Raw genomic sequence first — 25,180 nt, 5'->3', positions numbered from 1 at the left:
AGGAAAACAAGAGAAAATATGTACAGGGTCAGCCAAAAGCCAACCCGCAAACGGAAAAAAAAACACTAGGTGATATCTCCCAAAATTCCAAACTCCTGTAGCTTTGTCGCTCCGGCTTTAACCTAGGCTCTCCCTCCCTCTTTGATTTTTGCTATAACTGAGGCAGGGGTGGAGGCTGTGCTCCGAAAGATTCTTGCATTACGCTCCCCCCAAATCTCCCAGGACACAAGCATCAGCAGAGTTCGCAGAGGGGCTCGTGGAGTATTAGGGGATTCAGCAACAAGGTTCCACCAAAGTTCGACGGAGGGGCAGTCATTCCATTTACTCAGTTGGAGGTCAGTTTGTGTCCATTGTTGGATTTTGGCCCAGATTCTCTTAGTGACTCTACATTTGGCCAATAGGTGTAGGTCTGACTCATCTGTTACGCAGCACAGGGGGCAGATCTTTTGATTCTGCCAGCCTCTTTTCCCCAGTCTGTCCGCCGTCCAAAGTCTGTTCTGGGTAGCAAGCCAAGAGAAGAATTGTTATGCTCCATATATTAGGAGCACATATATGGTGCTCGCAGTATAAAGGAAAATGTTTCAGGTGCAAATATATATATATATATATCGTACAAACTCTTTGAAAAACTGATAATGCAAACCGTGATTGCATCTTGACTTCTAATAACTACCAATTGACTAGATGAAATGGTTATGATCTTTATTTGTAAGAGTTTTGTAAAAATGAAAAAGAATAGCAGCATTACTCTAGTACTAGTATAAATCATTCAAACAAGGGACTTTAGACTGCTAGCTGTTACAGAACAAAATTTGACTGCATGCAGAGCAGAGGACACAATTCTCTCTCTCATGCTAACATCTTGAATTAGGAGAAAGGGTACACTAAGGTAGCAAACTTTGTGCAGCAATCGATTAACACATCGATAACTATTGATGGTTTATTGTAAGTGTTTTATGTTGGAAAAGGAAACATATGTACTCCTTTTTCCTCTAACCCCTCCAAAAGAATACAGCAGGTGGAAGTGGAACAATGTCAATAACCTGGTATAATGCTGCATTAATCCTGAGATTTCAACCTCTTCACACACACTTTGCTTCATTTTTTTTTAACGACTCGCACGAGACGGTGCGAAATTCTATTGATAGAGCAGGAAAAAATTACAAGATTATAACCCTAAAGGGTCGTAACCAGGAAAAAGAAAAAAATACCACCACACACTTTGCTTCATTGTGCACATGTTACAGGACTAAATAATATATAGTACAATCTAATTTCAGTAGTGTAGATTATTAGCAGTGTAATATGATCATCATGCCAGCAACTAGCTATCATAAAGAAGCAGTACAATCTGCAGGTGTCACAGATTATCGCATCTATAATATTCCACAGAGTTTGAGATGCAGATTAAAATTTCAGTACAACTTAAAGAAGCTTGAACTGAAAAGCAAGTTGAAGAGAGTAAAGTGTAGTTGAATGCACCGAGTCACTTCACATGAACCAACAGGCAGGCAACAGCAGGTAGTACAGTATCATTTTTCAGCATTCCTGCTTCATCACTAGCTTACGCCAGAAACAAATGCAGGCCATTCTGTCTATCTACTAATCGGCGACATAATCTTGAATCGGAATTGCAAATTGAACAGAACAGAGTGTAGCTGAATGCACTGAAACGCAATGAAGAATGGTACTGAACCAACAGCAAGTATCATCTGATCCTGTTCATCATCAGCTTATGCTTAGTGCTTACGGAGTACACCACAAACAAACTCTGGCCAGTACCATTGAACTCAGCGAGAAGAAGCAAACGACACAATGTAGATCAAGGCATGAAACTAATTAACTTGACCTTGTTGATCGCGCAACGTTTGCCGATCGAAAACCTGTCGTCGATCTCAACTCAAGGGAGAATCCAAACCGGAGGCGAGTGGATCGATGGGCCTCGCTCCGGGAAGCAGCGCTCGACCTGGCCCTGGGGATCAGTTGGTGCTTTCGACCATTTGCCGTTGTCGCTGCAGAGGTACGGCTGTTTGGGTGCATCACCGCTGATCATCTGGTGGATGCTCGGATCATCCAAGAAGTAGACGCCCTCCCCCATGCCGGGGTACCTGCCATCACCCGCCTCGTAGGATCTGGAGCAGCCTCGTCCGACGAACAGCATCCGGCCATCGAGCTCGTCCAGGTCCAGCTCGCTCCAGTAGTACTCAAAATGAGCAGAGCGATTCTGGGACGGCTCGTCTTCTTCGACGGTGTTGAACTTTTCCTTCTGGAACACCCGGAACGCCGACGTCGTGCGCCGCTGACCCCGGCCACTAGCTAGCCTGACCACCATGAGCAGCTTCTTGCCGGACCCCACGAGGTAGCGAGCAAGAACCGTCTCGTCCTCGTCGTGGACGCGCGGCAGGAAGAACATGTTTACCGGGACCAGGCTCACGGAATCTCTGTAGAAGACCGGTGGTTCTTCGCACGCAAGGACGTCTTCCACTCGGGTGAGGAAATGGAAGGCTCCATTGTGGCATAGGAGGTCCTCCACTTCTTCTAGCCACATCAATGGGTTGTCCTTCTCCAGTGCCCAGAAAACCGGTAAGACCACCTGATCGCCCATGCGCCAGAACGCAATGCTCCGAGTGACATGGCCAACGGCGACGAGGTTGGGGGATGATTCGATGATGCCGGCGACGATGCATCCTTGTTCAGTTGGCTGGCACGAGAGGGTGGCGGCGACGATGGCCATCTCACGGTCACCGTTCGGATTCACTTCATTCGGGTACACTGAGTTGACGCGGGCCAGGTTGGGGAGGTCGAGGGTCTGGAAGCCGTCGATCTTGAGGTTGAGGAGGGCTTGGCGTCGAGCTTGGCCGCCGACGGCGATGAAGAGCCATCCGCCGTCGTACGAACCGAAGTAGCGCGCGCCGTGTGCGCCTTGAAGGACGGAGAAGGCGTGGGCGCGGCAGCCGCTGAGGATGCAGGAGACGGTGGCGGGCAGCCCGTCGTCGGACTCAGGGAGGGCGAGCCACGGGAGCGGAGGCGGCGGCGCCGGGGCCTCGAGCTTCGCGAGCGCCACGCGCCAGGAGTTGCACACGCGACTCATGTGGCGGCGATCGAGCTCGCACGGGATGCGGCGGGCGACCTCGTGCAGGACGTCGTCGTCCGCCGCCGCCCATCGCCGCCGAGGCTGATCAGCCATTGATCGGAGAAGCAGGGAGGGGATCGTGGAGTGGTTAGGGATTCTTCGGATCGTGGAAGCTAGGGATTTCTGCGGCGAATGGGGCACGAGACGGCGGGGAGACGACGACTCGACGAGGAAGACGATGCGGAAAAAAATTTAGTGCATCCCGGATGCAAACAAACTCATCTGCAGCCCTGCCTCGGATGACCAACACGTGGACAGACTACAAATCCGATGGCTCTGTTGGCTCGGCTCAAGATGGGTGCCGCAACAAACGACTCACGGGGCCCGCTCGGCGTGGCTCGTCTCCAGGCCCGTCGGCTCCACAATCCCCTCCGTCCTGTGCCGCCGCTTTCGCCGGAAGGGAGCCCGGCCTGATGATCCGCCGCTTTCTTGTTCATTTTTCTTTCTGCTCAGAATTGGATTTGACATGTCTTTTCTCTGTGTTTTATTTCATGATTGGAGATGGATCTTCGCGTGGCTGGACAGCGAGAAGCGAATTGCTAATTGGCGTCATGCGACTATGAGACAGCATAGATATTTAACAAGGGAAAATAAATCAGAATGGTATGAAGTAGAAAATAAGGAATTGTATATTCTGAATTTGGCAATCTCCTCTTACAATTGTTTGAGAACTGGAACAGCGGTAGCAGAAGAATTCCATCAGCACATAAATCTAATGAAAAGTTTTGAAATTCAGACATCTTCAAGAGGAGAATTGACGAGCCTACCGATCGATGAGAAACAAAACAAGTCAGATTGTTTGCTTCATCTGAAATTCTGAATGATCTGTCATTGGCTAACTGAGTAACTGGAAACCCCAGTGGTGTGTGGCGCATTGGCCCTGTGCTTTGTTTCTTTCAGTTTGTTTTGTACTATACCTTGTATTGTGTTTTGTCTTTCTTCTGATTTCTGAAGCCGGATTATATGATCTGCCTTCTAAAGAAATTCGAAATTCTGAAAGAAAGCAGCTTCGTGTCTAGTTTGTCTCACCCTGTTCAGAAATCATAACAAGCCGTTGTCTTGTCTCGTGGTTATGGGTAGGCGCGCACGCATCTATATGACGGCAGAGGAGCGCATATTATCCAAGGAGTCAGTGGAGAGCACGGACGGCATGGTTATCTCCTTCAAAGGTTGAGACAACTGCTAGCTCATAAATCATACACATCATCTAAGAGATAGAACAAGAGATAGTTTCTCTAATGAACTGTCTCTAAGGTTATCTCTTCTTGCTTTTTTGGCAGCATGGGTAGTAAATGACATGGTGATAAACTACACAATATCTCTATGGTCCTTCATGTGATGCTATTCAAAAGATCTGTCGATTAAAAATGAACATCTCATCATAGTGTGAATATAGATAAATAGCACAACATCGACTTAGAGTATTTTAGCATTAAGTGCAATTCTTCCAACTCACGGTCCACTACAGCAACCAGATAACATCATAGCCATATCATGGCACTTTAGTACAATGCGGAAAAGAGCAAACTGAAGGGAAAAAAAAAGACTGCATCACGTCACATAAGTGATAGAAGAGTTCGACAACCACCAAAAGCTGGACAGCAACCAGAAGTGCTTATCCCATTCCTTGAACAAGATCACCAAAAGCTGGACCGTAGCCACAAAAACAAGTGAAAGACATCGAATCTGTTCGCCCCTGGTAGAGAGAAAAACATGTACATTAAGTGAAAGTGATGAATACAGTCAGTCTAAAATAAAATTACAATGAAATTGTACACTAGAGCTTACATTATACTGAAATAACAGTGACTAATTATTTTGCCTAGTTTGAAACCGTTGCCAAATATGCTCAATTAAGTCATTTTTAAGCTGGCTATGGATTGGTTTGGCTCGGATAGAAGCATTTCTTCACCGCACATCGCTGAAGCTTGGGTGATCATTACTCCCTGCATGAACTTCTGGTGGAAGAACAATTGATGTTCCTGGGGCAGCATTCACGTCAATAGGATTTTGACGTGGAAGAGTCGTCTGCTGTCGCGCAGGCTCATACGGCATCGGTAACTGAGCGAGATAGGCGTGGGAATAGGAGATAGATGGATTGATTTTTTGCCTTCTCTTTCCTCCACATAGGATACATGATGACGTGGACATGTTATGAGATAGCTTACATGGCACCATTGGAGAAGGCCAGACCAAGGCGGATTCGTATGAGTTTGCCAGAGCGAGCGTGGCAGCGCGGCGGCTTTATCCTGCCTGACATGTCGCCGTCGCCGTAGGGTTCGCGTGGCGGCCATCGACGAGCGTCACGAGCGGCATTAGCGTCAGACCGGCGGAGACGAGGAGCCAACAAGCCTGAGAGATGAACCGACGGGCTTGTAGCCGAGCCGAGCCGCGCCGAGCGAGCTTTGTGGCAGTATCCTTGAGCCGAGCTGAGAGAGCCATCGGATCCATGGTCTGCCCACGTGTCAGTTATCCGAGGCGAGGCTGCAAATGAGTTTGTTTGCATCCGGGATGCACCAAATTTTTTTCCAGACGATGCGGAAAAAAAGTTGGTTTGATTCGATTTTTTTTTTTTTTTTTTTTTTTTTTTTTTGCTTCTGGAAGCCGCGAAGATCCGGGAGCAAGAAGCGATTGAGCGAGCTGCTTGCTACTGTCGCTTGATGGGCCGGATAGTTTCGGCCCATATATGGAAGGACCTGGATTTTAGTCTAAATTTTTGGCCCATAATATTTTAAGACTGTGGGCTTCCATTTAGGCCCGTGTGATGCTTTTTAACGTAGACTTGTACCGTTGCACGTCTCACTTTGGAATCTCGCTTTTGCCTGATTAGAGACAATCGGATTCGGACGATAATTTAGTGTGGTGATGACATTAGAAGCAACGTAGTAGATATCATTATTGAGCATATAGTTCCATTATCAGATTATTTTCAGATGACAATCGGATTATTTGGTCAAAAAATTTTCAGATGACAACTTGATTATATCAGTATTGTCGTAGACAGGTCACTATTGTCAGGTTTCAGTTCTCTGAACTACTGCGCTCCAAAGAAAAGTTTGTCTTCAAGACAGGGAAGGTAGACTGCCTGAGTTGTAGGACCGAAATCTGGTCATTGAAAATCAAAGCACAATCACGCACATGTCCACATTGAAACTATGAGTTGCAACACAAGAATATGCTAACATCTTGGATTATCCAAAAGGCAAAAAGCTGTGCAGCAATTGAAGTACACATTGACTATCTCTGGCTTGCTAAAAGACTACAAATTCGGTACAATTCAAAGAAGCTTGAATTAAAATGCAAATTGAAGACAATAAAGTGTAGCTGAAATGCTGAATCTGTAAAATTTTAACAATCTGCAGGTGTCAAAGATACACTGATCTGTAAGATGCACATTGCAAATTCAGTACAGCTTAAAGAATCGCGAAAAAAAAAAAGTACAGCTTAAAGAAGATTGAACTGAAATGAAAATTGAAGGCAACAAAGTGTAGCTGAAAATGAAACGTAGAATGCAGTGAGACTCGTGAAGAATATCACTGAACCAAAACAGCAAGTCATCTATAGCATTTCAGCACTAACTGAATCCTTCTTTCAGTTTAACACCACAAACATATGCAGGCCATTCTAACTGCTGATCAGCAGCAGTCTCAACATGACAACATCGTTGAACTCAGAAAGGAGAAGCAAACGACAAAATGTAGATCAAGAAAACAAACAAAAGACGTTGCCAAATCGATCCTGTCGTCTCAACTCTCAAGGGAGAATCCAAACCGGAGGCGAGTACTTGGATCTCGACTGGCCCCGCTCCGGGAAGCAGCGCTCGACCTGGGAAGGTGGTCTCGAACATCTCCCGTTGTCGATGCAGCGGTACGGCTCCTTGGGTGCATCGCCATCGAACCCCACGATCTGGTCGTGGAAGCTCCGGTCATCCAAGAAGTAGACGCCCTCCATGCCAGGGTACCTGTAGTCGCGCGCCTCGTACGATCTGGAGCAGCCTCGTCCGACGAACAGCATACGGCCATCGAGCTCAGACATCAAGCTCCACAAGTTCTCCCCAAACTCGCCGTCTTTGTGTTGGAACACCCGGAACTCCGACGACTGAAGATCAGAGCGAAACCTGACGACCATGAGAATATCCCCTCGGGACTCCACGAGGTAGCGAGCAAGGACCCGCTGGCCGCTGGATCCGCGCGGCTTGAAGCGCACCAAATTCGAGAATACTGGCACCATTGGCGGGTCATCTCCATGGAACATGGGTTGACACACGTAAATGTTTTCCCCATCGGTGAGCAGAAGGAAATTTTCATGGCCTTCCCTTCCCTTGAAGTATATGAGGTCCTCCACTTGCTCCGGTGGCCACGCCTCCGCGAAAACCGCCGAGACGACGCGATCGCCCATGCGCCAGAACGCGACTCCGCGGAGGAGGGCCTGAGGAAGTACGATGATACCGGCGACGACGCATCCTTGTTCAGTCGGCGGGCACGAGAGAGTGGCGGCGACGATGGCGATTCTCTCGAGATCCTGCGCTTCCGGAGGGAGATCCCAGTTGAGGGGGATCGCGTTGGGGAGGTCGAGGTACTGGAAGTTGTTGAGGTTGACGAGGACGTGGTCTTGAGCTTGGACTGCTTGGTCTCCTTGCGGGCCGTCGATGGCGAGGAAGAGCCAGGCGCCGTCGTACGAACCGAAGTAGCGGGCGCGGCGCGCCGCGTGCGGGAGGAAGAAGGGGTGGGTGCGGCGCCAGCCGCTGAGGACGCAGGAGAAGGTAAGCCCGTGCTCGCCGTCGACTTCCGGGAGGAGGAGCCACGGGAGCGGGGGAGGCGGCGGCGGCGCCGGGGGCTCGGCCTTCGTGAGCGCCACGCGCCAGGAGCGGCAGACGTGGCTCATGCGGAGGCGGTCGACCTCGCACGGGAGGCGGCGGACGATGTCGTCGAGGAGGTCCTCGGGGAGGTACGCCCATCGGCCCATGGCCGCCGGCCGCCGCCGAGACTGAGCGGCGCCCATTGAAGACGGGAGGGGAAGGGAGTGGAGGTTGGCGACTCTGTGTCGGTGTGGCGAATTGAAAGGCGAATGGCACGAGACGAGAAGACGATGCTGCTATTTATATGGTTTTTTTTACTATGTTGGTTTTAGTTTGATTCCCTTTTTTTCTGGAAGCCGTGGAGGAAGCGAGCTATGTCTTGCAAGATTTGCAACTTGCGGTCTTGCAGAGTTAACAGGGGAAAAATGCACTTGCAACTTGCAGAATTTTTTTAAAATAAGAAAACGAAAAGAGAGAGAGATACTTTCAATTTGCAAACTCCTTGCCGTAGTGGGCCGCTTTGCCGCCTGGCCAATTTCCAGCCCATTTCTGTGGATGTCCCTTGAGTTAGTTAGTCCAAATTTGGTATTTGCGCCCGATCTCTGATCCGACTTGCCCTACCAGGTATTTGGTATTTGGGCGCTTAACATATACTGGTACATGGTGCCTGGAGATATTATGAGCGTGATAAAAACATGGATTCATACATTCATAATAAAGATGATAAGTGATAAATCAATAGGAAAATATTCTAAATTCTCGAGAGGATATATTCTGTTGTTTGTATGCCATGGTTATGAATTCATAACCCTCGAGAGGATGGTTATGAATTTTTTATATGAAAATCAACAGGAAAGATTAACCTGATTAGTTATATCATTCCCGTGGCACATGTCAGTATACCTGACACACATGATAACGGATTGCTGCGTTGGACATATGGATGCTAAGAAAAATTAGTCTTCGATCAAGTCTCCTCTCTGCATTGGACACTAATACATGCTAGAATTGTTAATTCTTCAAGCAGGGGAGAATGGGAGATTAACAAGGCTGCCAGAGTTACAGACCAAAATTGATTGTATGCAAATCCACTTTAAACAGGGAAGAGGACACCACTTTTTACATCCATGTGATCTGGTCACAGAGTGTAATAAGCACAACCATGAACATTTCCACACTGAAATTATCAGTTAATTGCAACACAAGGATATGCCACCATCTTGAATTATCCAAACAAGTAGTAGCAAAATATGTTCATCAAATAAGTACGCATCGATCATTGACTCACTGCTGGCTTGCTGCAAGGCTGCAAGTGACTTTTATTGTTGGAAAACAAGTCCAGCTAATTAAGGGTGAATAGTCAGTTCAGTCCTTCAACTTTTGCTCAAAAGTCAAGTTAGCCCTTAATGTTTTATAGTGTCCAAACAAGTCCCTAAAGATTATCGTGCGGCTTAATATAGTCCTTGGACCTACTTAAAATACCATGTGGACATGCCACATCATTCATGCATGTAAAGTTCACATTTAAATGTCCATTTTAACCTTATATTTTTTATAAAAAAAACATTGGGAAAAACAAGAAGAAGCAATCATAAAATAAAGGAAAATGCCAAAAAAAATTTTGTTACCAATGCTACATCTTTTTGCCAATGGCCAAAACCTTTTTTTTTTGTTTTTTCTCAATAGTTTTTCTTTATTTCCTATGAAAATGAAGGGTAGAATGGATATTTAAATATTGCATTTGCATTCATAGATGATGTGGCATGTACCCATGATATTTTTAGAGGGTCCAAGGACTATATTAAATCACATAATGAATTTTAGGGACTTGTTTGGACAATACAAAATGTCAAGGACTAAATTGATCCTTAAGCGAAAGTTCAACCGTCATTTTGGTTATTCACCCGCTAATTAACAACTGAAGATTAATCAGTAGTTAACTCAGATGGATAATACTAGTAGCATACTAGCATCGAACTGATCAGCAACCATGGAAGTGGAACAAGGCCTAGCCTACAGGCACAATAATCTTGCAGACATACTTCATTGTGCACATGATCTAGGACTAAATATTGCATAAAAACGTAAGTCACAACTTCAGAAGTTCAGATCAGTTACTATCATGTTAGCAACTAGCAATTCATTTTAGATTCAAAAGTGTCGTAGATGAATGCACTGAGATAGGCGAAGAATATCACTGAACAATCAAACAACAGCAAGCCATTTGAAGCAATTCAGAACTAAACAAATACCGATTTCAGCTTATACCACAAACAGATGCAGGACACTCTATCTTAGTACTAATCAGCAACATGAGAACATCATCGAACTCGGCAAGAAGCTAGGCATGAATTGAGCACGTATTAGCAATTTAGTATGCATGATCACAGCACAAACTAACTAACTGGCCGGATCTGTCGATCAACGACGTTGCCAAAGCCTGTCGTCTCAAGGGAGAATCCAAACTGGAGGCGAGTACTTGGATCTCGGCTGGCCTCGCTCCGGGAAGCAGCGCTCGACCTGGCCCTGTGACTGGGAAGGTGATTTCGACCATTTGCCGTTGTCGCTGCAGCGGTACGGCAGCTTGGGTGCATCACCAATGGCGGCCTCGACGAAGCTCCGGTCATCCAAGAAGTAGACGCCCTCCATGCCGGCGTGCCCATCGGCCGCCTCGTAGGATCTGGAGCAGCCTCGTCCGACGAACAGCATCCGGCCTTCGAGCTTGTCCAGCTCGCTCCAGTAGTACTCATGAAGCTGAAACGCGTCTTCTTCTTCTTCTTCGCCATTGCTGAACTTCTCTTTCTGAAACACCCGGAACTCCGACGTCGGCAAATTCTGACAACGCCCGCTAGCTAGTCTGACCACCATGAGCAGACTCCCTCGGGATTCCACGAGGTAGCAAGCAAGGACCTGCTCCTCCTCCTCGCCACAGCGCCGGCGCTGGAAGCGCCACAGTATCCGCTCGGGATATTCATGGAAGATTGTTAGCTCTGGGCACACACGAATGTGTTCCTCTTCGGTGAGGAAAAGGAAGTCCTCATCGAGGTAGAGGAGGTCCTCCACTTGTTCCAGGGGAGAAAGCCACACCGTCTGCTCTGCCTCTGAGAACAACCGATCGCCCATGTGCCAGAACGCGATTTGGTGGTGGGAGAGAAAGGAATTGATGATACCGGCGACGATGCATCCTTGCTCGGTTGGAGCGCGCGAGAGGGTGGCGGCGACGATGTCGACGTTCTCGGGATCAATCCAGTCGAAGTGGAAGATCGCGTTGGGGAGGTCGATGTACTCGAAGTTGTTGAGGTTGACGAGGACGTGGTCTTCACCTCGGGGTCCTTGGCCATCGACGGCGAGGAAGAGCCAGGCGCCGTCGTACGAACCGAAGCAGCGGGCGCGGCGCGCCGCGTGCGGGAGGAAGAAGGGGTGGGTGCGGCGCCAGCCGCTGAGGGCGCAGGAGAAGGTAAGCCCGTGCTCGCCGTCGACTTCCGGGAGGAGGAGCCACGGGAGCGCGGGCGGCGGCGCCGGCGCCGGGGCTCGGTCTTCGTGAGCGCCACGCGCCAGGAGCGGCAGGCGCGGCTCATGTGGAGGCGGTCGACCTCGCACGGGATGCGGCGGACGATCTCGTACAGGAGGTCGTCGGAGAGGTGCGGCCATGGCCGCCGCGGAGACTGAGCAGCGCTCATTGGAGACGGGAGAGGGGAGGGAGTGGAGGTTGGCGACTCTGTGTCGGTGGCGAATTGAAAGGCGAATGGCACGAGATGAGAAGATGATGAGCAAACGAGGAAGACGATGCTACTGTATATATGTTGGTCGTTTTGATTCCATTTTGCTTCTGGAAGCCGCGTTGGAAGCGAGCTGCCGGGGAGAGCCGGGCCGGGGAGAGGCGGCGCTGCCGGGGAGGGGAGGTGCGGGGAGAGAGAGGTGACGCCGGGGAAGAGACCGCCAGGGAGAGAGAGGAGGCACCGGAGAGATTGGGGAGATAGGGTGAGGAGATGAGGGGTTGATGTTTATATATGTTTGTGTTTTCTAGGGGGTATACTACAAATATTGGACTTATATAGGAATAAAAATAATCTAAGGGCTTAAATGAAAAATGTAACTGACAGACAAATACTGAATTGCAAAATAAGATGGAGATATGGCTTACACTGTATGAGGCATATCCCTAGCTGAGTCCTTGATCACTTTTGCTCACGTGGATGGGGCGAGGGGGGCTCCCTGTATTGAGCATGCCCTTAACTATTTGCCACTTTTGCTTAAGTAGCATGTCAGCGTGGCAAACTTGGGTGAAAAACGGTGTGGGACCCACTCGTCAGTCTCTTCCTCCCATTCATCTTTCTCCCCGTGTTCGTGTCCCGCACCAATGGCTACCGCCGCTATCCTGAGCCCATCCCGACGCGTCCATGGGCATCGCAGCCATCCTAAGCCCATCACGACGCGCCTGAGAAACCCAGCACGCGTCGAGGCCTCTACTATCCCGACGAGCTCCGGGATCGAGCGGATCAGATGCTATCCCTCGGTGCTCCCGCGCCCATCGCCGCCTCCACACCATCCGCAACTATCAACATGCCACTACTATCCCGGTGAGCCCTCGGCAACTCAGTAGGTTGAGGTTGAGCATGCCGTGCTGCTGCTGCTCGGCCACGGCCTCGGCAATGCTGAACAGCATGGCCTTGGCTGTCACGGCGGTGGAACAGATGGGCGCAACGGGGGACGCGCGTGGCGCCGGGCCAGCGGGTCGGCATTGTAGGGGGCGCACAACACCGCGGCGTCGGCCTTGCAAGTGACGGCGGCGGGCGCCATCTCACACAATCACACCCGCTCGTGCGCCGTCCGCACGTGGTACACCCCACCGCCGCGCGGTAGTACACAGTCCCCGGCGACGCCTCACACACCCCGCACTGCCGCCCGCCCACGCCCTAGCTCTGCGCCGTGTTCGACGCTGTCACGCTCACCGTCATAGCGGCGGCGGCGATGGCCAAGGATAGTGACACGGGCCCGACTAACGCCCACGCCCAGCTTGCCGCCTCCGTTCACAACACCGGCAATGGTCGGCTGTGAGGCGACGCCGACGATGTCCCTGCCGTCGGGGAGAGAGATGAAGGAAAGGAAGAGACTAACGAGTGGGTCCCATAACGTTTGTGACCTAAGTTTGTCATGTGGACAAAAGTGGTAAATAGTTAATAAACCATCTCTTTAGAGGGGCAAAATATTAAGTGTAAATCTAAAAAGGGTATTTAGATAATTGCCAAATTTAAAAGTGGCAAATAGTTAAATTCCCGGCTGCCAAGTGCCAACAACGGTTTCAAAAGATATGAATTTCTGGGCCGTTTCAAATCACTTATAAAACTGGGCAATGCCAGGATGAAAATGGTCACGGGAATTTCTAATTGACTGAGTGTGTTTTTGACCGTCGCTTCTAGCTATATATAATTTTTGTTTTCTTTAATTTTTTTCTGCATCGTATTAATATTGACATTGAAAAGTTTTAATGATAAGAGTAAAGTATATAGGAGGTCTTTAAACTTGTAGGGGGTGTGTCATCTAGATCCCTAAACAATCAAATTCCATATCTAAGTCTCAGAACTTGTCATAGTGTATTATCTATGTCCCAAATCACCACAACCTCTTCAGTATCCTACGTGGCGTTGATGTGGCATGCCACACAGACATGACATGGCATCATTTTTATTGTCAAATGGAACCCATTTAAATTTTTTTCTTTTTCATTTTTCTTCTCTTTTTTTCCCTTTCTTCTCCTTTCTCCGTCACCCGAGCAGAAGAAAGGAAAAAGAAGAAGAATGAAAAGAAAAAAAGAAAAAGAAAAAGGAAAGAAAAAAAAAGAAAAGAACACGTCACGTCCATGTGACATGCCACATCAGCGCTACGTAGATCCTAGAGGGGATGTGTCGATTTAGGACCTAGATGACTTTGACAAGTTATGGGACCAAGATATACATTTTGAGAGTTTAGAGACATATATGACACAACCCTACAAGTTCAAAGACCGCTAATGCATTTTACTCTAATAATAAATATGACCAATTACCAGTTAATCGAGCGTCGATTCCGAATATATTGCTACCAATCCGGACCGTTTCCACCCCACACCCCACCAGGTATAGTATTTTTTTTATTTACCAACTACTCATCATATTTTTCTATCAACTAGTTCATATATGATATTATCTTATTTTCATTTGTGCAATATTTGACATCTATACAGATGAAATTCTCCAAAAAAAAACTCACTATTTTGATCCGTAATAAAGAATGTGTATATTTAGCTAGTTTCTTTTATCGTTTTAACATTCAAATAATTATGTCAAAACAATTATTAAAATACACGTGCTTCTTTTCCACGCTTATTAAAAGCATTCAAACAATTATCCAAAAACCTCACTATTAATAGAGAGATTCTTTTTCTCACTGCCCTCATCAATACAGCCATAATAGTATACTACTCTCACAGGAAAATGCAATGCTTTTCTTTGGGAAGGATAGTTTAAATATAAAATTAACAAGCAAAACACATGTGCATTGCAACAAGTGAAAACCAAAGATATTATCACTTGTGGCACTTAACGCATATGTAAAGTAGGGAAAAACTAAACTATCAACCTTAGTCAACAACTTAATAATTAAAAATTTCATATACATTCTATGTTATAAAATTTTACGTAAATTTGTGCTCAAAATGTACAGGAGTAGGGTTTTATAAAACATTTAGACCATAAAACCTATGTTTATGTGTCACACGTTATAACACCAGTCGTTTTCTACAACTTTGTTGTTTTTTCGAAATTTAAATAAAAAAAAGGAGAAGACGAAACCCGAAGGTCATCCTCAGCAGTGGCGACCGGCGAGCGATGGTCATTGGTCACTGCTCCACCCTTTACTGCTAAATCGATTCCATGGGAAGAGTAACCCATCCGACCCTGTTTAATATCACTCCTTTGATCATCAGCGGCGGCGGTGTCTTCTTGCTCGGGGAAGGGCTGCGCCGCCACAGTTAGCCTATGGAGTCGCCGTGTGCGTGTGGGGAAGGAGAGGAAGAAAGGAAGGGAGAAGAATAGAGATGAGAAGCTGACATGTGGGTCTCACTGCTGAGTCAGCCGGTTGGACCGGGTCAAAACCCCATTTTAGTGAAACTGTCATCTAAAATCACTGAGGGTCATTTTGGTTTTAGAGGGAGTCAAAGTGAACTTAATCCATTCCGAGGCGTGCACGATACGGCTTGGGCCTAGAAGGCCCATGTAAGGAGGGCCTTTTTTGAGATGGATCCGAATCTCGAGAGGCTGCATGGGAGATGGCCAGATGGCCAGTTAGTATGGTGGGCCCACTTGTCAGCACGGAAGCCTCCAGCCCTCCCTCTACGACTCCCATTCTCCCGTCCCCCAAATTCGCATCTCTACCCTCGCCGACGGCGGCCAAGCACCACCGCCGTCGTCCTCCGCCACCTCGCCGTCCTCTACCACGACGAGCCGGTGTCCGCCGTTGCCCTCCTCGAGTTCGACCCCGTTCATCTCATCCGTCGTCCTCCGCGAGATAACTCTCCATCGCTGAATCGGGCGATGTCGAAGCAGCTGGTGTCGCGGCTGCTGGGGATGTTCCGCTCGCGGACGCAGGTGCCAGGTGGGCGCCGACAAGTTCGGCAACCGCTACTTCACCCGCGTCGAGGAGGTCGACGGCGTCAGTACGTCTCCCTCCCCGCCCCCATCCCCTCCTTCAATCCACTCTCGTAGGCTACATCAATGGCGGCTCATTTCTTGGTTTGGTGTGTGTGGTTGCTTTTTCTCGATGGCTTTTTTGACCAGTGGAGGAGAAACGGTGGGTGGAGTTCAAGGGGAGCGACCAGGATCAGACCACTGTTCAAGGTTACCTCTCAGTCGATGAACTTCAACTTCTAGCTTGTGTAGAGAACCTGATATGATTACTGACTTTGCACTTTGTTTCTGCAGGCATGTGTGGTTTGTGAACCTTTGATTCTGATTTCCGAAGTATGAATCGACGTGCTTGGATTTTTCTGATAGTTGTGTCACACTTGTAGTTGAGTGGATTTGCTGGTTGAATGGACAAAGGAAGAAAGCTCCGACGCCAGAGGTGAGATTATGGCCATGCTCCACACATGATTTTCTGCAAATATTTTGAGCAGGCTATTGATGTACAGCATGTCTCCATTTATACTATGTAGGTGACATTTTGATTTCATCTGATTGTGATGTATCACTGCACTATTGTAGGAGTTGGCTGAGCTGGAAGCGAGGCGTGAACGTGTCAAGCAAAATATTGAATGTATGCATAACATGATTACAGATTATATCCTCTCTAATTCTTTTCTCCTTAACCCTACATTAATAATAAGAAGGTGTTCTTTACTTTTCTTGTTAAGCCTACATTAAGCAGCGCACAAGTTTTCTTTTGCTGATGTTGCGGTGGTGGTTACTGGTTGGCTTGTTTTACATATGTTGCTGATTTATGTTGTGGGATAATTGTAATGTTTGGGCTCAAGAATAATTCATAACATTTGTGTAATGCATATTGTTTGTTTGGTGACTATACATGAATTACTGTTACTTACCGTGTTTTAGAAAAACCAACTTAAATGCATCCAGCCATGCATCTTGGGATTGATGGCAAAATGCTTTATTGCCTTAACTTTCAGTTTATCTTTTAAAAAAAAGTTACTACAGTATGTTTACTCATGTGTAGCATTATAGGATACCTATTGGTTCTGTTAAGCTTACGTTCGGAAATGACTATGCTACATGCAACTTCCATTTAAAAAACAATGAAACTACACCATGTAATTTTGTCCTACTTCCCACCGATCTCACTTGTAGAATTATTACTGGTTAGTGGGAAAATGTAAATTACATACATATGCGCCATAATCATTCTGTTATTGTGTTCTTGAATGTTCATGGATTTTGCTCCACTAATATTTTAACCTGTTTCAATCCAGTACTCAAAAAAGAAAGAAGAAGAGGAAAAGAAGACCGGTGTCCGACCAGTCAAGACGGTTGGTATGTTCTTTCTGGATCTGCTTAAGAGTTGGGAAAACTTGACAATTTGCAACTCCTTATAGTGGCACTTGATCATTTGTGGGATTGGCAACAATCAAACCCCTGTTCTTACTTCCCCTCATTGTTTATCTGCAATTTTAGCTTTCTTTGGACTTTATGCATTTCAAGTTCTTTGTGTTCAAGGCTTAACTGATGTTACATATCTATCATGTCCCATGAACACCAACCAATGTGTTTCTGTTTGCAATTCCTACTTTCTAACTTCACCAACAGTTAAAACATTGGAAATAGAAAAACAATATTGGCATCATTCTTTTGTCTCTGCTCCTTAGCAACTACAGATTCTTAACTGTTGCTTTTGTCACTTTATAGTATGTATGTATTTTCATTTATTTTTCCTGGGGGTTCGCCCTTTTCTCTTGATGGTTTGAATAACGATATTCCTCCAAATATAGGGAAGTTTGAATCTCCAAATCTCAGAAGTTCTATTCCGCAGTTTCCTGATACTTCGCTAGATCAGAGAAAAGGTATATAATCTTATACTCCTGTTCCATTTCTGCATGTGATACAACTCCTTCAACATCCATGATAACATTTCAATCTCACTGTTTAGGACATGATGATGTATCTAGATCAAAGGATGGAAATGATACAGAGGATGCCACCGTAGATACTGACAGGTGCTTTCCAGTTCTCCAAAATATATACCGTTTGCTCTTGAACTAAATTCTTTTTGGAGGGTATTGTGACTTCCCCATTTAGCATTGCTTTGCGGTCTTCTTATGTGAACATGATAATTGTTCTTGCAAGTAAAATATAACGAATCCACCTTGTTCTTGCAAGTAAAATATAATGAATCCACCAAATTAGCATTACTGTATGCCATCATGGATCTGCCAATGTCTTACAGATATCATTTCAGTGTTGCAGAATATAGAAGGCATGCTCCTTTTGACAACAGCAACTGTAGTTAATCTGGAGCTAAGACTGAAGGAACAATTTGATTATTATTAAGGCTATTCTCGTGTTTGTGTTCTTTCAGGTCTTCTGAACCGACAGGAACTGGTGCTACCTTCAAACCGGGGACATGGCAGCCACCAACATGAATGACAACGAACATATAATTCTAGCAGGTGAAATGGTGTTGCAGTCAGCATCAGCATTTTCCTTTGAGAGTGTACTATCTTCCAGTTATTTGATGAAGAAATGGAGATTTATTTTTACTGTGATTACCACTGTACACTCTAGGTGCTACATCAACAAATGCAGTTACCGGATGACAACAGATATGCTTACCAATCTTATCAAATACATGATCATTCATGTGGCTGACTAATTTGTTTTGTTATTGAGAATTATGGAACACCATGAGTGAGCTGGTTCTGGAGGAGGCATGCAAATATTTTTGTGCTACATCTAAAAATCTGATATGTTGGGCTGAATTTGTTAACTGTGCATGCCTTTTTTTCCGTTGGTTGAATGAGCTAAACTAACTGGTATGGCCTTTTCGGCCATTGTTGCGTGTGCTAAATTTCTTGACAAGGCAGATGTATCCTAATCCTGTCTCTAGTATGGGTTATTGTTAGTAGAGTGGCTTTACTTGGCTCAACAGTATATTTCCCCCCTTTTTTTCCTAAAGAAAAGGTGACGCCATATCTGTGCTTGACTCAAGTCACATTTTTTGCCATTGCAAATCTTCTTTTGCCTAAGCTCTGAGTATAGTCAGAAAGGCACACTCTCTGATTGGGTTGGCCGCCGGCGATGGATCTAATGTGAGATTTTCAGAAGCAGCTGTATCAGACACGGAGTGAGCCGGTTCTACAGAAGATGTGCAATTTTCTTTGTAACATCTAAAAGTTGATCGATTCAGTTTTCCAACGCAGAATCCACTACATTTCATTTCATGGTAAAAACAGAATTACATAGCTTCAAATGGCAGAAACAAAATCTTCAGGAATACACATTTGATAGGCACAAATCAATCAGAAACAAAATCTTCAGGAACGCACATTTGACAGGCACAAAATCAAAATAGTGCTGCCTAGAAGTGTACTCAGTAAATTCTAGTAATACTGTTCATCACATGTAGCACAGAGGAACCCCGAATCCTATCGATGTTCAGAGGAATCCCGAATACCAATATTTCCGATCAACTTTATTACAGTATTGCAGTAAGTGTTCCAATATTTCTCAAACACATATGTACTACTTTCATTACTTCATACTACTAGTCTGTCAAATTTTTAACAGAAAGCTGAGGTAGCGAGGCCATCCAATGGCACGAACATGTGCTCATCTAGTTAACCTACTCTCACTATAGCCGAAAATTTGACAATATGGCCCTTTTTGAAAACTATTTGCAAATTTGGTCCCTGGCAAAAACTATCACCAGATCTAGACCCCGACCTCAGCGCCAACTGCATCGGCGCTGAGTACTTGACGGCCGTTTCCTTCGGTTTATGGCCGTCTGCTGACGTTTGGGGGGGGGGGGGCCTGAATCTCCGTGCCAAACAATTAGGCGCTGAGGGCGGCCAACTCAGCGCCATAAGATTTGGCGCTGAGATTGCCTCCCGAGGGATGAGAGCACGCATCTCAGCGCCAAAGACCTTGGCGCTGAGCAATTGGCGAGCGCTGACATGTACAATCTCAGCGCCATTCTATTTGGCGCTGAGGTCAAGCAGTGGCTGGCATAGCACAGCCAGCCACACAGAAATTGACAGCATCACACACATCACAAAATTGACAGCCACATAGTATTTAACACATCACAGCAACTGAACATCCATCAACCATCACAGTATTTAGAGTTCATCACATCCATCAACCATCACAAAATATAGAGTCCAACACATCCATCAACCATCACATCCATCTGGAGTTTGATATAAAGTCTAACGCTGCCTAGAGTGTTAAGTACAAAGTAATCCACTAGTGCCAACCCCTCCGGCCACTAGTGGAAGGTGTGTACCGGTCCACCGGTGCCCTCTTTCTCTGCGGGCGACCCTGGGAAGGCTGCGATGGCTGCGGGGCACCTGCAAGCTGAGATGACCCGATTTCTTCGGGTTGTTCCTCTTCCTCTTCGTCACTCTGTCCATCTCCTTCTTCCCCTTCCTCATGTTCTTCCTCCCCTTCATCATGTTCTTCCTCCCCTTCCTCTTCAGCTCTTTGTTGACTTGTTTCTCCGGCCTGTGTCCGCGTTAGTCTTGGTTGTGGGTCGACTGCGTCTGTGGACCTACAACCAAGTCTTGCCGCTAACATCCGACTTCATTGTTTTAGCCTCTGCAAGAACAAAACAAATTAGTTAGAGGCAAGTGAAATGATTCATGGATTGAACTAATTGGTTAATTACCTGAAGTGCGCTCCGAAGTATCCCAACTTCATTCTCTGACCCAGCAGGTGTGCCAAGGGCAACACCCGCGTCGTTCACGGACCTCATCAGCTCACGTGCCTGCAAGTGGATTTAATATTGTGAGAACATGTAGGTGTATGTGAAATGAACAACTCTGAGCCTTAATACTTACCACTCGGTCACGTACAGGCCCGTACTCGACCGTCGCCCCTGCTCGAGTGTAGGTGTCATACTCGTTCATCTCCTCAACATCCTCGGGATCTGTAGCTATGTTAGCTAGAGTCCATGCCGGCCGAAGGAAAAGGCGGTAGTTCCTCAGGAGCCAAGCTAGGTACTCGTCGAAGTATGTCTTGTTGTGCTCCACTCCGTGAGGCACTACGTTAGCTGCTGTGTTGTCCCACCGCTCAATAAGATGGAGATGATGAGCATGCCAGTCCGTAATCTTCTTGTTCTTCCTGCGGTCCAACCTACAGTCATTCAACAAAACAAATAATTTGGTTAGAACTTGAGTAACCAATGCCGAAGAGAAAGTTTGAAAATGATATGCACAATGCAAATCTTACTTGTGGAGGTCGAGCCCCATCGGGAATGGTTCTGGTATGGGTTGACGCAAGCCGAACTGCCTTAGCACGCGATGAATGAGCTGCCACTCAACGGCGTAGAAGCAAATCAAGGGGCACCTGAGAAACTTCATATCTTCCGGTATGTAGCACATGGCGTTGATGTCGATCCCTATGTGCTCATACGGCTGCCACACCACCTGGTTTCACAAAAAGAACATGTTAGGCCACTGTTAGAAAATAACAAGTACATCAAAAAAAATTAATTAGTAACTCACGTGCTGAGGCTGGAGGCAATCCATCTCATTTGTGTAGTGGTAGTAGGCCTCATTTTTGCGCCCTACTACTGGCTGTGGGACAAGCTCCCAAAGAAAAGCAACCGTGGGACGCCTCTCCTCCTGCTGCCACGGCCACTGAGGGTGGTTGTGCCACATCGGTCGTCCAACGGGAAGCCTAATCCACATCCAAATCTGCGAGACAATGTTCACAAGTACAAGTTAGTAACGTATCGATATGATGGTGGAATGTACAAAAAAAAAAGAAATCGAACCTGCAGCAACCACACACAACCTGCTAGGTTGGAGGTGTTAGAAAGGCGCTGGCAGGCATCACACAACTGCCTGTACAACCAAGCTAGGGCTGCCGAACCCCAACTTTACTGCCCTGCCTCTGTCCAATCCCCTAGAAGACGAAGCCACATCCAGGAAGCCATGTCACCACCTGAATCAGGAAACAACACATTGCCGAAGTAGTAGAGCACGTACGCCCTGCAGTAACAATCGACCGTCAAGTCGTCAGCGTCCTGCGGGCAGTGACTGAAGGTGGTGCGCAACCACTGGAGGGGAACTCCGGAAGTCTTCGTAAGCCTCTGACCGGCAGGGGCTTCCGGAGGCTCGACTCCAAGGTAGTTGGCCACCGTCAGCCGCCAGTTACCCGAGCTCGTGTCACCGGTGACCGCTCTCCCCTGGATGGGGAGAGCCAGGATCATGGCGATGTCCTCGAGTGTCACCGTCAGCTCGCCACAAGGAAGGTGGAAGGTGTGTGTCTCCGGTCGCCACCGGTCGACGAGCGCTGTGAGTGCTGGCCTGTTGTAAACAGGCATTGGCCTCTGAGCCATGGTGATGAACGGCGTGAGCTTGGCGGCCCCTAGTCGAGGGATGTAGCGGTTGTCGAAGGGCATATCCCCTGCCAAGTGCCCTCGAATCCGCAACAGCTTCAGACCCTGTGCACAAAACAACAATTGAACAAGTGAGATTCATTGAACAATTGAACAAGTGAATAATAAGCAATTAATAGTATATTACCCCTCCCTCCGCTATCCTGCGAGCTCGGTGCCTCTCCTCGTACTACGGCTCCAAAGCTAGGGCCTGCGCCATCCTGCATATGGAAAAAAGAAGTTAGAAACATGTAAATATAAGTGAAATAGTAAAAGTAAGCAAATTGTGAATTTAACTGAAATTATTGACATGCAAATATGAATGATGCAATGAAACAAAAGCAAACTGTGCATTCTAACCACCTGTGTACTAGGACCTTCTCCCCCTCTACAAGTGCGTCGTCGTTTTCTGGGCCGATCCTTAGACTTGTCGCGCTTAGGGCATGTAGTCTTCTTATGACTTACTTTGTGGCATATGGAACACCTATTAGGCACTACACGCTCAGAATTGCCATCATTCGGCTTCTGTGACCAACCAAGACCGATCCCCTTGTATCCCCTATCCATGTCATTGATAAACCTTTTAGTTCTTCTTCTGCCAGGAGTAACAATCATCTTTGACAAGTCTGGTACAAACACCTCACCGTCATAACTTGGCCATTGAGTTGGATCTAGATATGGCTCGAACCTAGGGGAGTATGTATGTTGCAAAGCTACGTTAGAAGCTTCAAAGCATATCCTAGGGGGCGCCTCTGCATCCATACGTCTTAGCCTACAAACAGTGAACATGTGGGAGCATGGCATGTGGTGCAATTCCGGATATTGGCATGTACAAGTGTTGGCTGTCGCAACCACCGTGTAATGTCGGCCACCCCATTGCACTCCACCTTCTATAACTCCACCTTGCTCAGTCACTTCGTACTTCGCTGTAGGGAAGTCGAAGCAAGTCGTACGTTGGCCCAGAGTACGTGCTTTCTTTATGTCAAGCTCCTTCTTAATTCTTTTCGGCCACTTCTCACGCTTTTGTGATGCAGCTGTCACGAACTTATGCCTATCAACAAACCACGTATTGCACTTGCTGAACGTGTATGCCACGATGGCTGTTACTGGTAGCCTACGAATGCCTCTGAGCACATTGTTGAAACTCTCTGCCATGTTGCTCGTCATGAAGCCGAATCTACGACCTCCAGGATCACAGGACCGTGCCCACTTGTGCCTCTGTGGCATAATGTCTAGAAGCCACTTCTTTGGTCCAGGCTCAAGGAAATCAATGAGGTGCTTCACCTCCTTCTTGAACTCAGACTTCTCATTTATTTGACAAATGCGCTCTAGATCCTTCATCTGAATTTGAGTTGCACCAGCGCTGTAGAAGTTAGCGCACAAGTGACGCATACACCATCTGTGATGTACTGGACGGTGACCTAGGATGATATTGTTGATTGACCGTAGGATGCCTTGGTGTCTATCTGAGATGATGCACACTTCTCTGTTGGGTCCTATCAAGCATCTCCTAATCATACTGATGAACCACTCCCAGTTGTAGTTATTCTCCCTCTCTACCAGAGCAAAGGCTAAGGGGACTAGTTGCAAACCCGCATCAGAACCAATTGCTGTCAGCAAAGTACCTTGAAATTTCCCTGTCAAGAAGGTACCGTCAATTGCTATCACTGGACGCATGTGGTTGAAGGCCTCCACACACTGCCCAAAGATCCATGCGGCACGCCCAAATACACGTCTCATTACCCCATCAACTGGCCTCGACCTCTCTGGGTGAGGCTCAACAACATAATGCATTGTGGGGTTCTTAGCCTTAATAGCATTTAGAAGCGTTGGGATCCGAACATATGCCTCATCCCAATCTCCCCATATGTTCTTCATGGCCACCTGCTTTGCAGGCCAAGCTTTACCGTACGAAGGATGATAGTGCCATATGGCCTCCACAGCCTCAACTATAGCAGCAGGAGTCAATGTCGGCTCAGCTCGGACAAATGGTTGCAACCTATTACCGATGAACTTAGAAGTTAGTTGCAAGTGCTTGCCCGAAGCCTCAGCACTACAACATGTGTGCTCTTTGCCTACACCGGTAACTCTCCACCTCCCATCCTTAGTATTCCTTGCACGAACCTGTCATTCGCATGATTCTTCGATGCAGGCCACCGTATACTTTTTAGAAGCGTTGGAGTGCTTCACATGGAATGGACGATGCACACTGATCGAGTAACTCTGCAGCCATATCTGTAATAGCTCAAGAGATTTAAATTCCAAACCCTTCTTTGGCTCCTCACCCATTGCATCGATGATGCCATTGTATGTTACTCCTCCATCAACAACTGCTAGCTCAGAATTGCTAACATCCTCGAACTGAACAACCTCTGGATTGCGTCCAACTAATATCTCAAACACCTCCCTTTCTTCCTGAGACATCTTGGCTATTGGACGATCGTCATCTGAGTCTACGGCATACTCAACCTCATATCCCTCCTCCTCATGTGTGTCATCATACTCCTCTGAATGTTCGTGCAGCAAATCAACACTCAATCCATTCATCAATAAAGTCTCCTCACACTCCCTCCGAGTATATATTTTGTCTCGAAAACAGAACCGCACCAAGGATGCTAATTGAGCATCCGTTGTACGCTCTTCTCCACCTCCCCCCATTGATCCATCTGCCACTTCATTATCATCATCAACATGATTTCCAACTATTGGAAGTGCCTGACTCCTTGCCTCATTTATCTCTATTGCTTCCTCCTTCTGCAATTCCACATTTACCTCCACCCCTTCTGATTCAAGCCTGCTTGACTTATTCGCCTCAACTGCTTCCTCCTTCTGCAACTCCACATTTATCTCCACCCTTTCAGATTCCTGACTCCTTCCCTCATTCGCATCAACTGCTTCCTTCTTTTGCATGTTAACATCAACCCCCATCCCTTGAGATTCTATAACTTCCTCAACTGTCAAAGACTTAACCGACTGACTTTTCATATCTCCTTCATCATCAAATGCTTCATAGTTTGGTTCATCATAAAACAGTGTGCGATTGAGGTCAAAAGAATTATCTCTGCAGTCAGTACGATCAAACTTCGAAGCAACCACCTCAAGCGACTTGAATTGGGAGCCCAACACTATATCCACATATGTGTTCCACTCCAACTCCCCAT

General features: G+C 46.9%; 2 protein-coding genes and 2 pseudogenes across 2 annotated transcripts; 1 reads left to right on the top strand and 3 right to left on the bottom strand.

Annotated features, from left to right (window-relative positions):
• Nucleotides 1-1,158: 1,158 nt before the first annotated feature.
• LOC127774690 (uncharacterized) lies at nucleotides 1,159-3,345 on the bottom strand. Its single transcript, XM_052300976.1, has one exon. It carries the CDS (start codon nucleotides 3,185-3,187, stop codon nucleotides 1,901-1,903), a length of 1,287 nt encoding a protein of 428 aa, XP_052156936.1. The 5' UTR covers nucleotides 3,188-3,345; the 3' UTR covers nucleotides 1,159-1,900.
• A 3,269-nt stretch (nucleotides 3,346-6,614) lies between these two features.
• On the bottom strand, nucleotides 6,615-8,134 carry LOC127774946 (uncharacterized). Its single transcript, XM_052301237.1, has one exon. It carries the CDS (start codon nucleotides 8,132-8,134, stop codon nucleotides 6,887-6,889), a length of 1,248 nt encoding a protein of 415 aa, XP_052157197.1. The 3' UTR covers nucleotides 6,615-6,886.
• Nucleotides 8,135-10,379: 2,245 nt separating this feature from the next.
• LOC127775198 (uncharacterized) lies at nucleotides 10,380-11,611 on the bottom strand (annotated as a pseudogene).
• A 3,702-nt stretch (nucleotides 11,612-15,313) lies between these two features.
• Nucleotides 15,314-18,712, top strand: LOC127772917 (uncharacterized; annotated as a pseudogene).
• Nucleotides 18,713-25,180: the final 6,468 nt, after the last annotated feature.

Source organism: Oryza glaberrima, chromosome 5 (assembly GCF_000147395.1).
Source record: "Oryza glaberrima chromosome 5, OglaRS2, whole genome shotgun sequence".
Classification (NCBI taxonomy): Eukaryota; Viridiplantae; Streptophyta; class Magnoliopsida; order Poales; family Poaceae; genus Oryza; species Oryza glaberrima.
The sequence above is the reverse complement of the archived record's forward strand: the minus strand, read 5'-3'. Positions and strand labels throughout refer to the sequence as shown.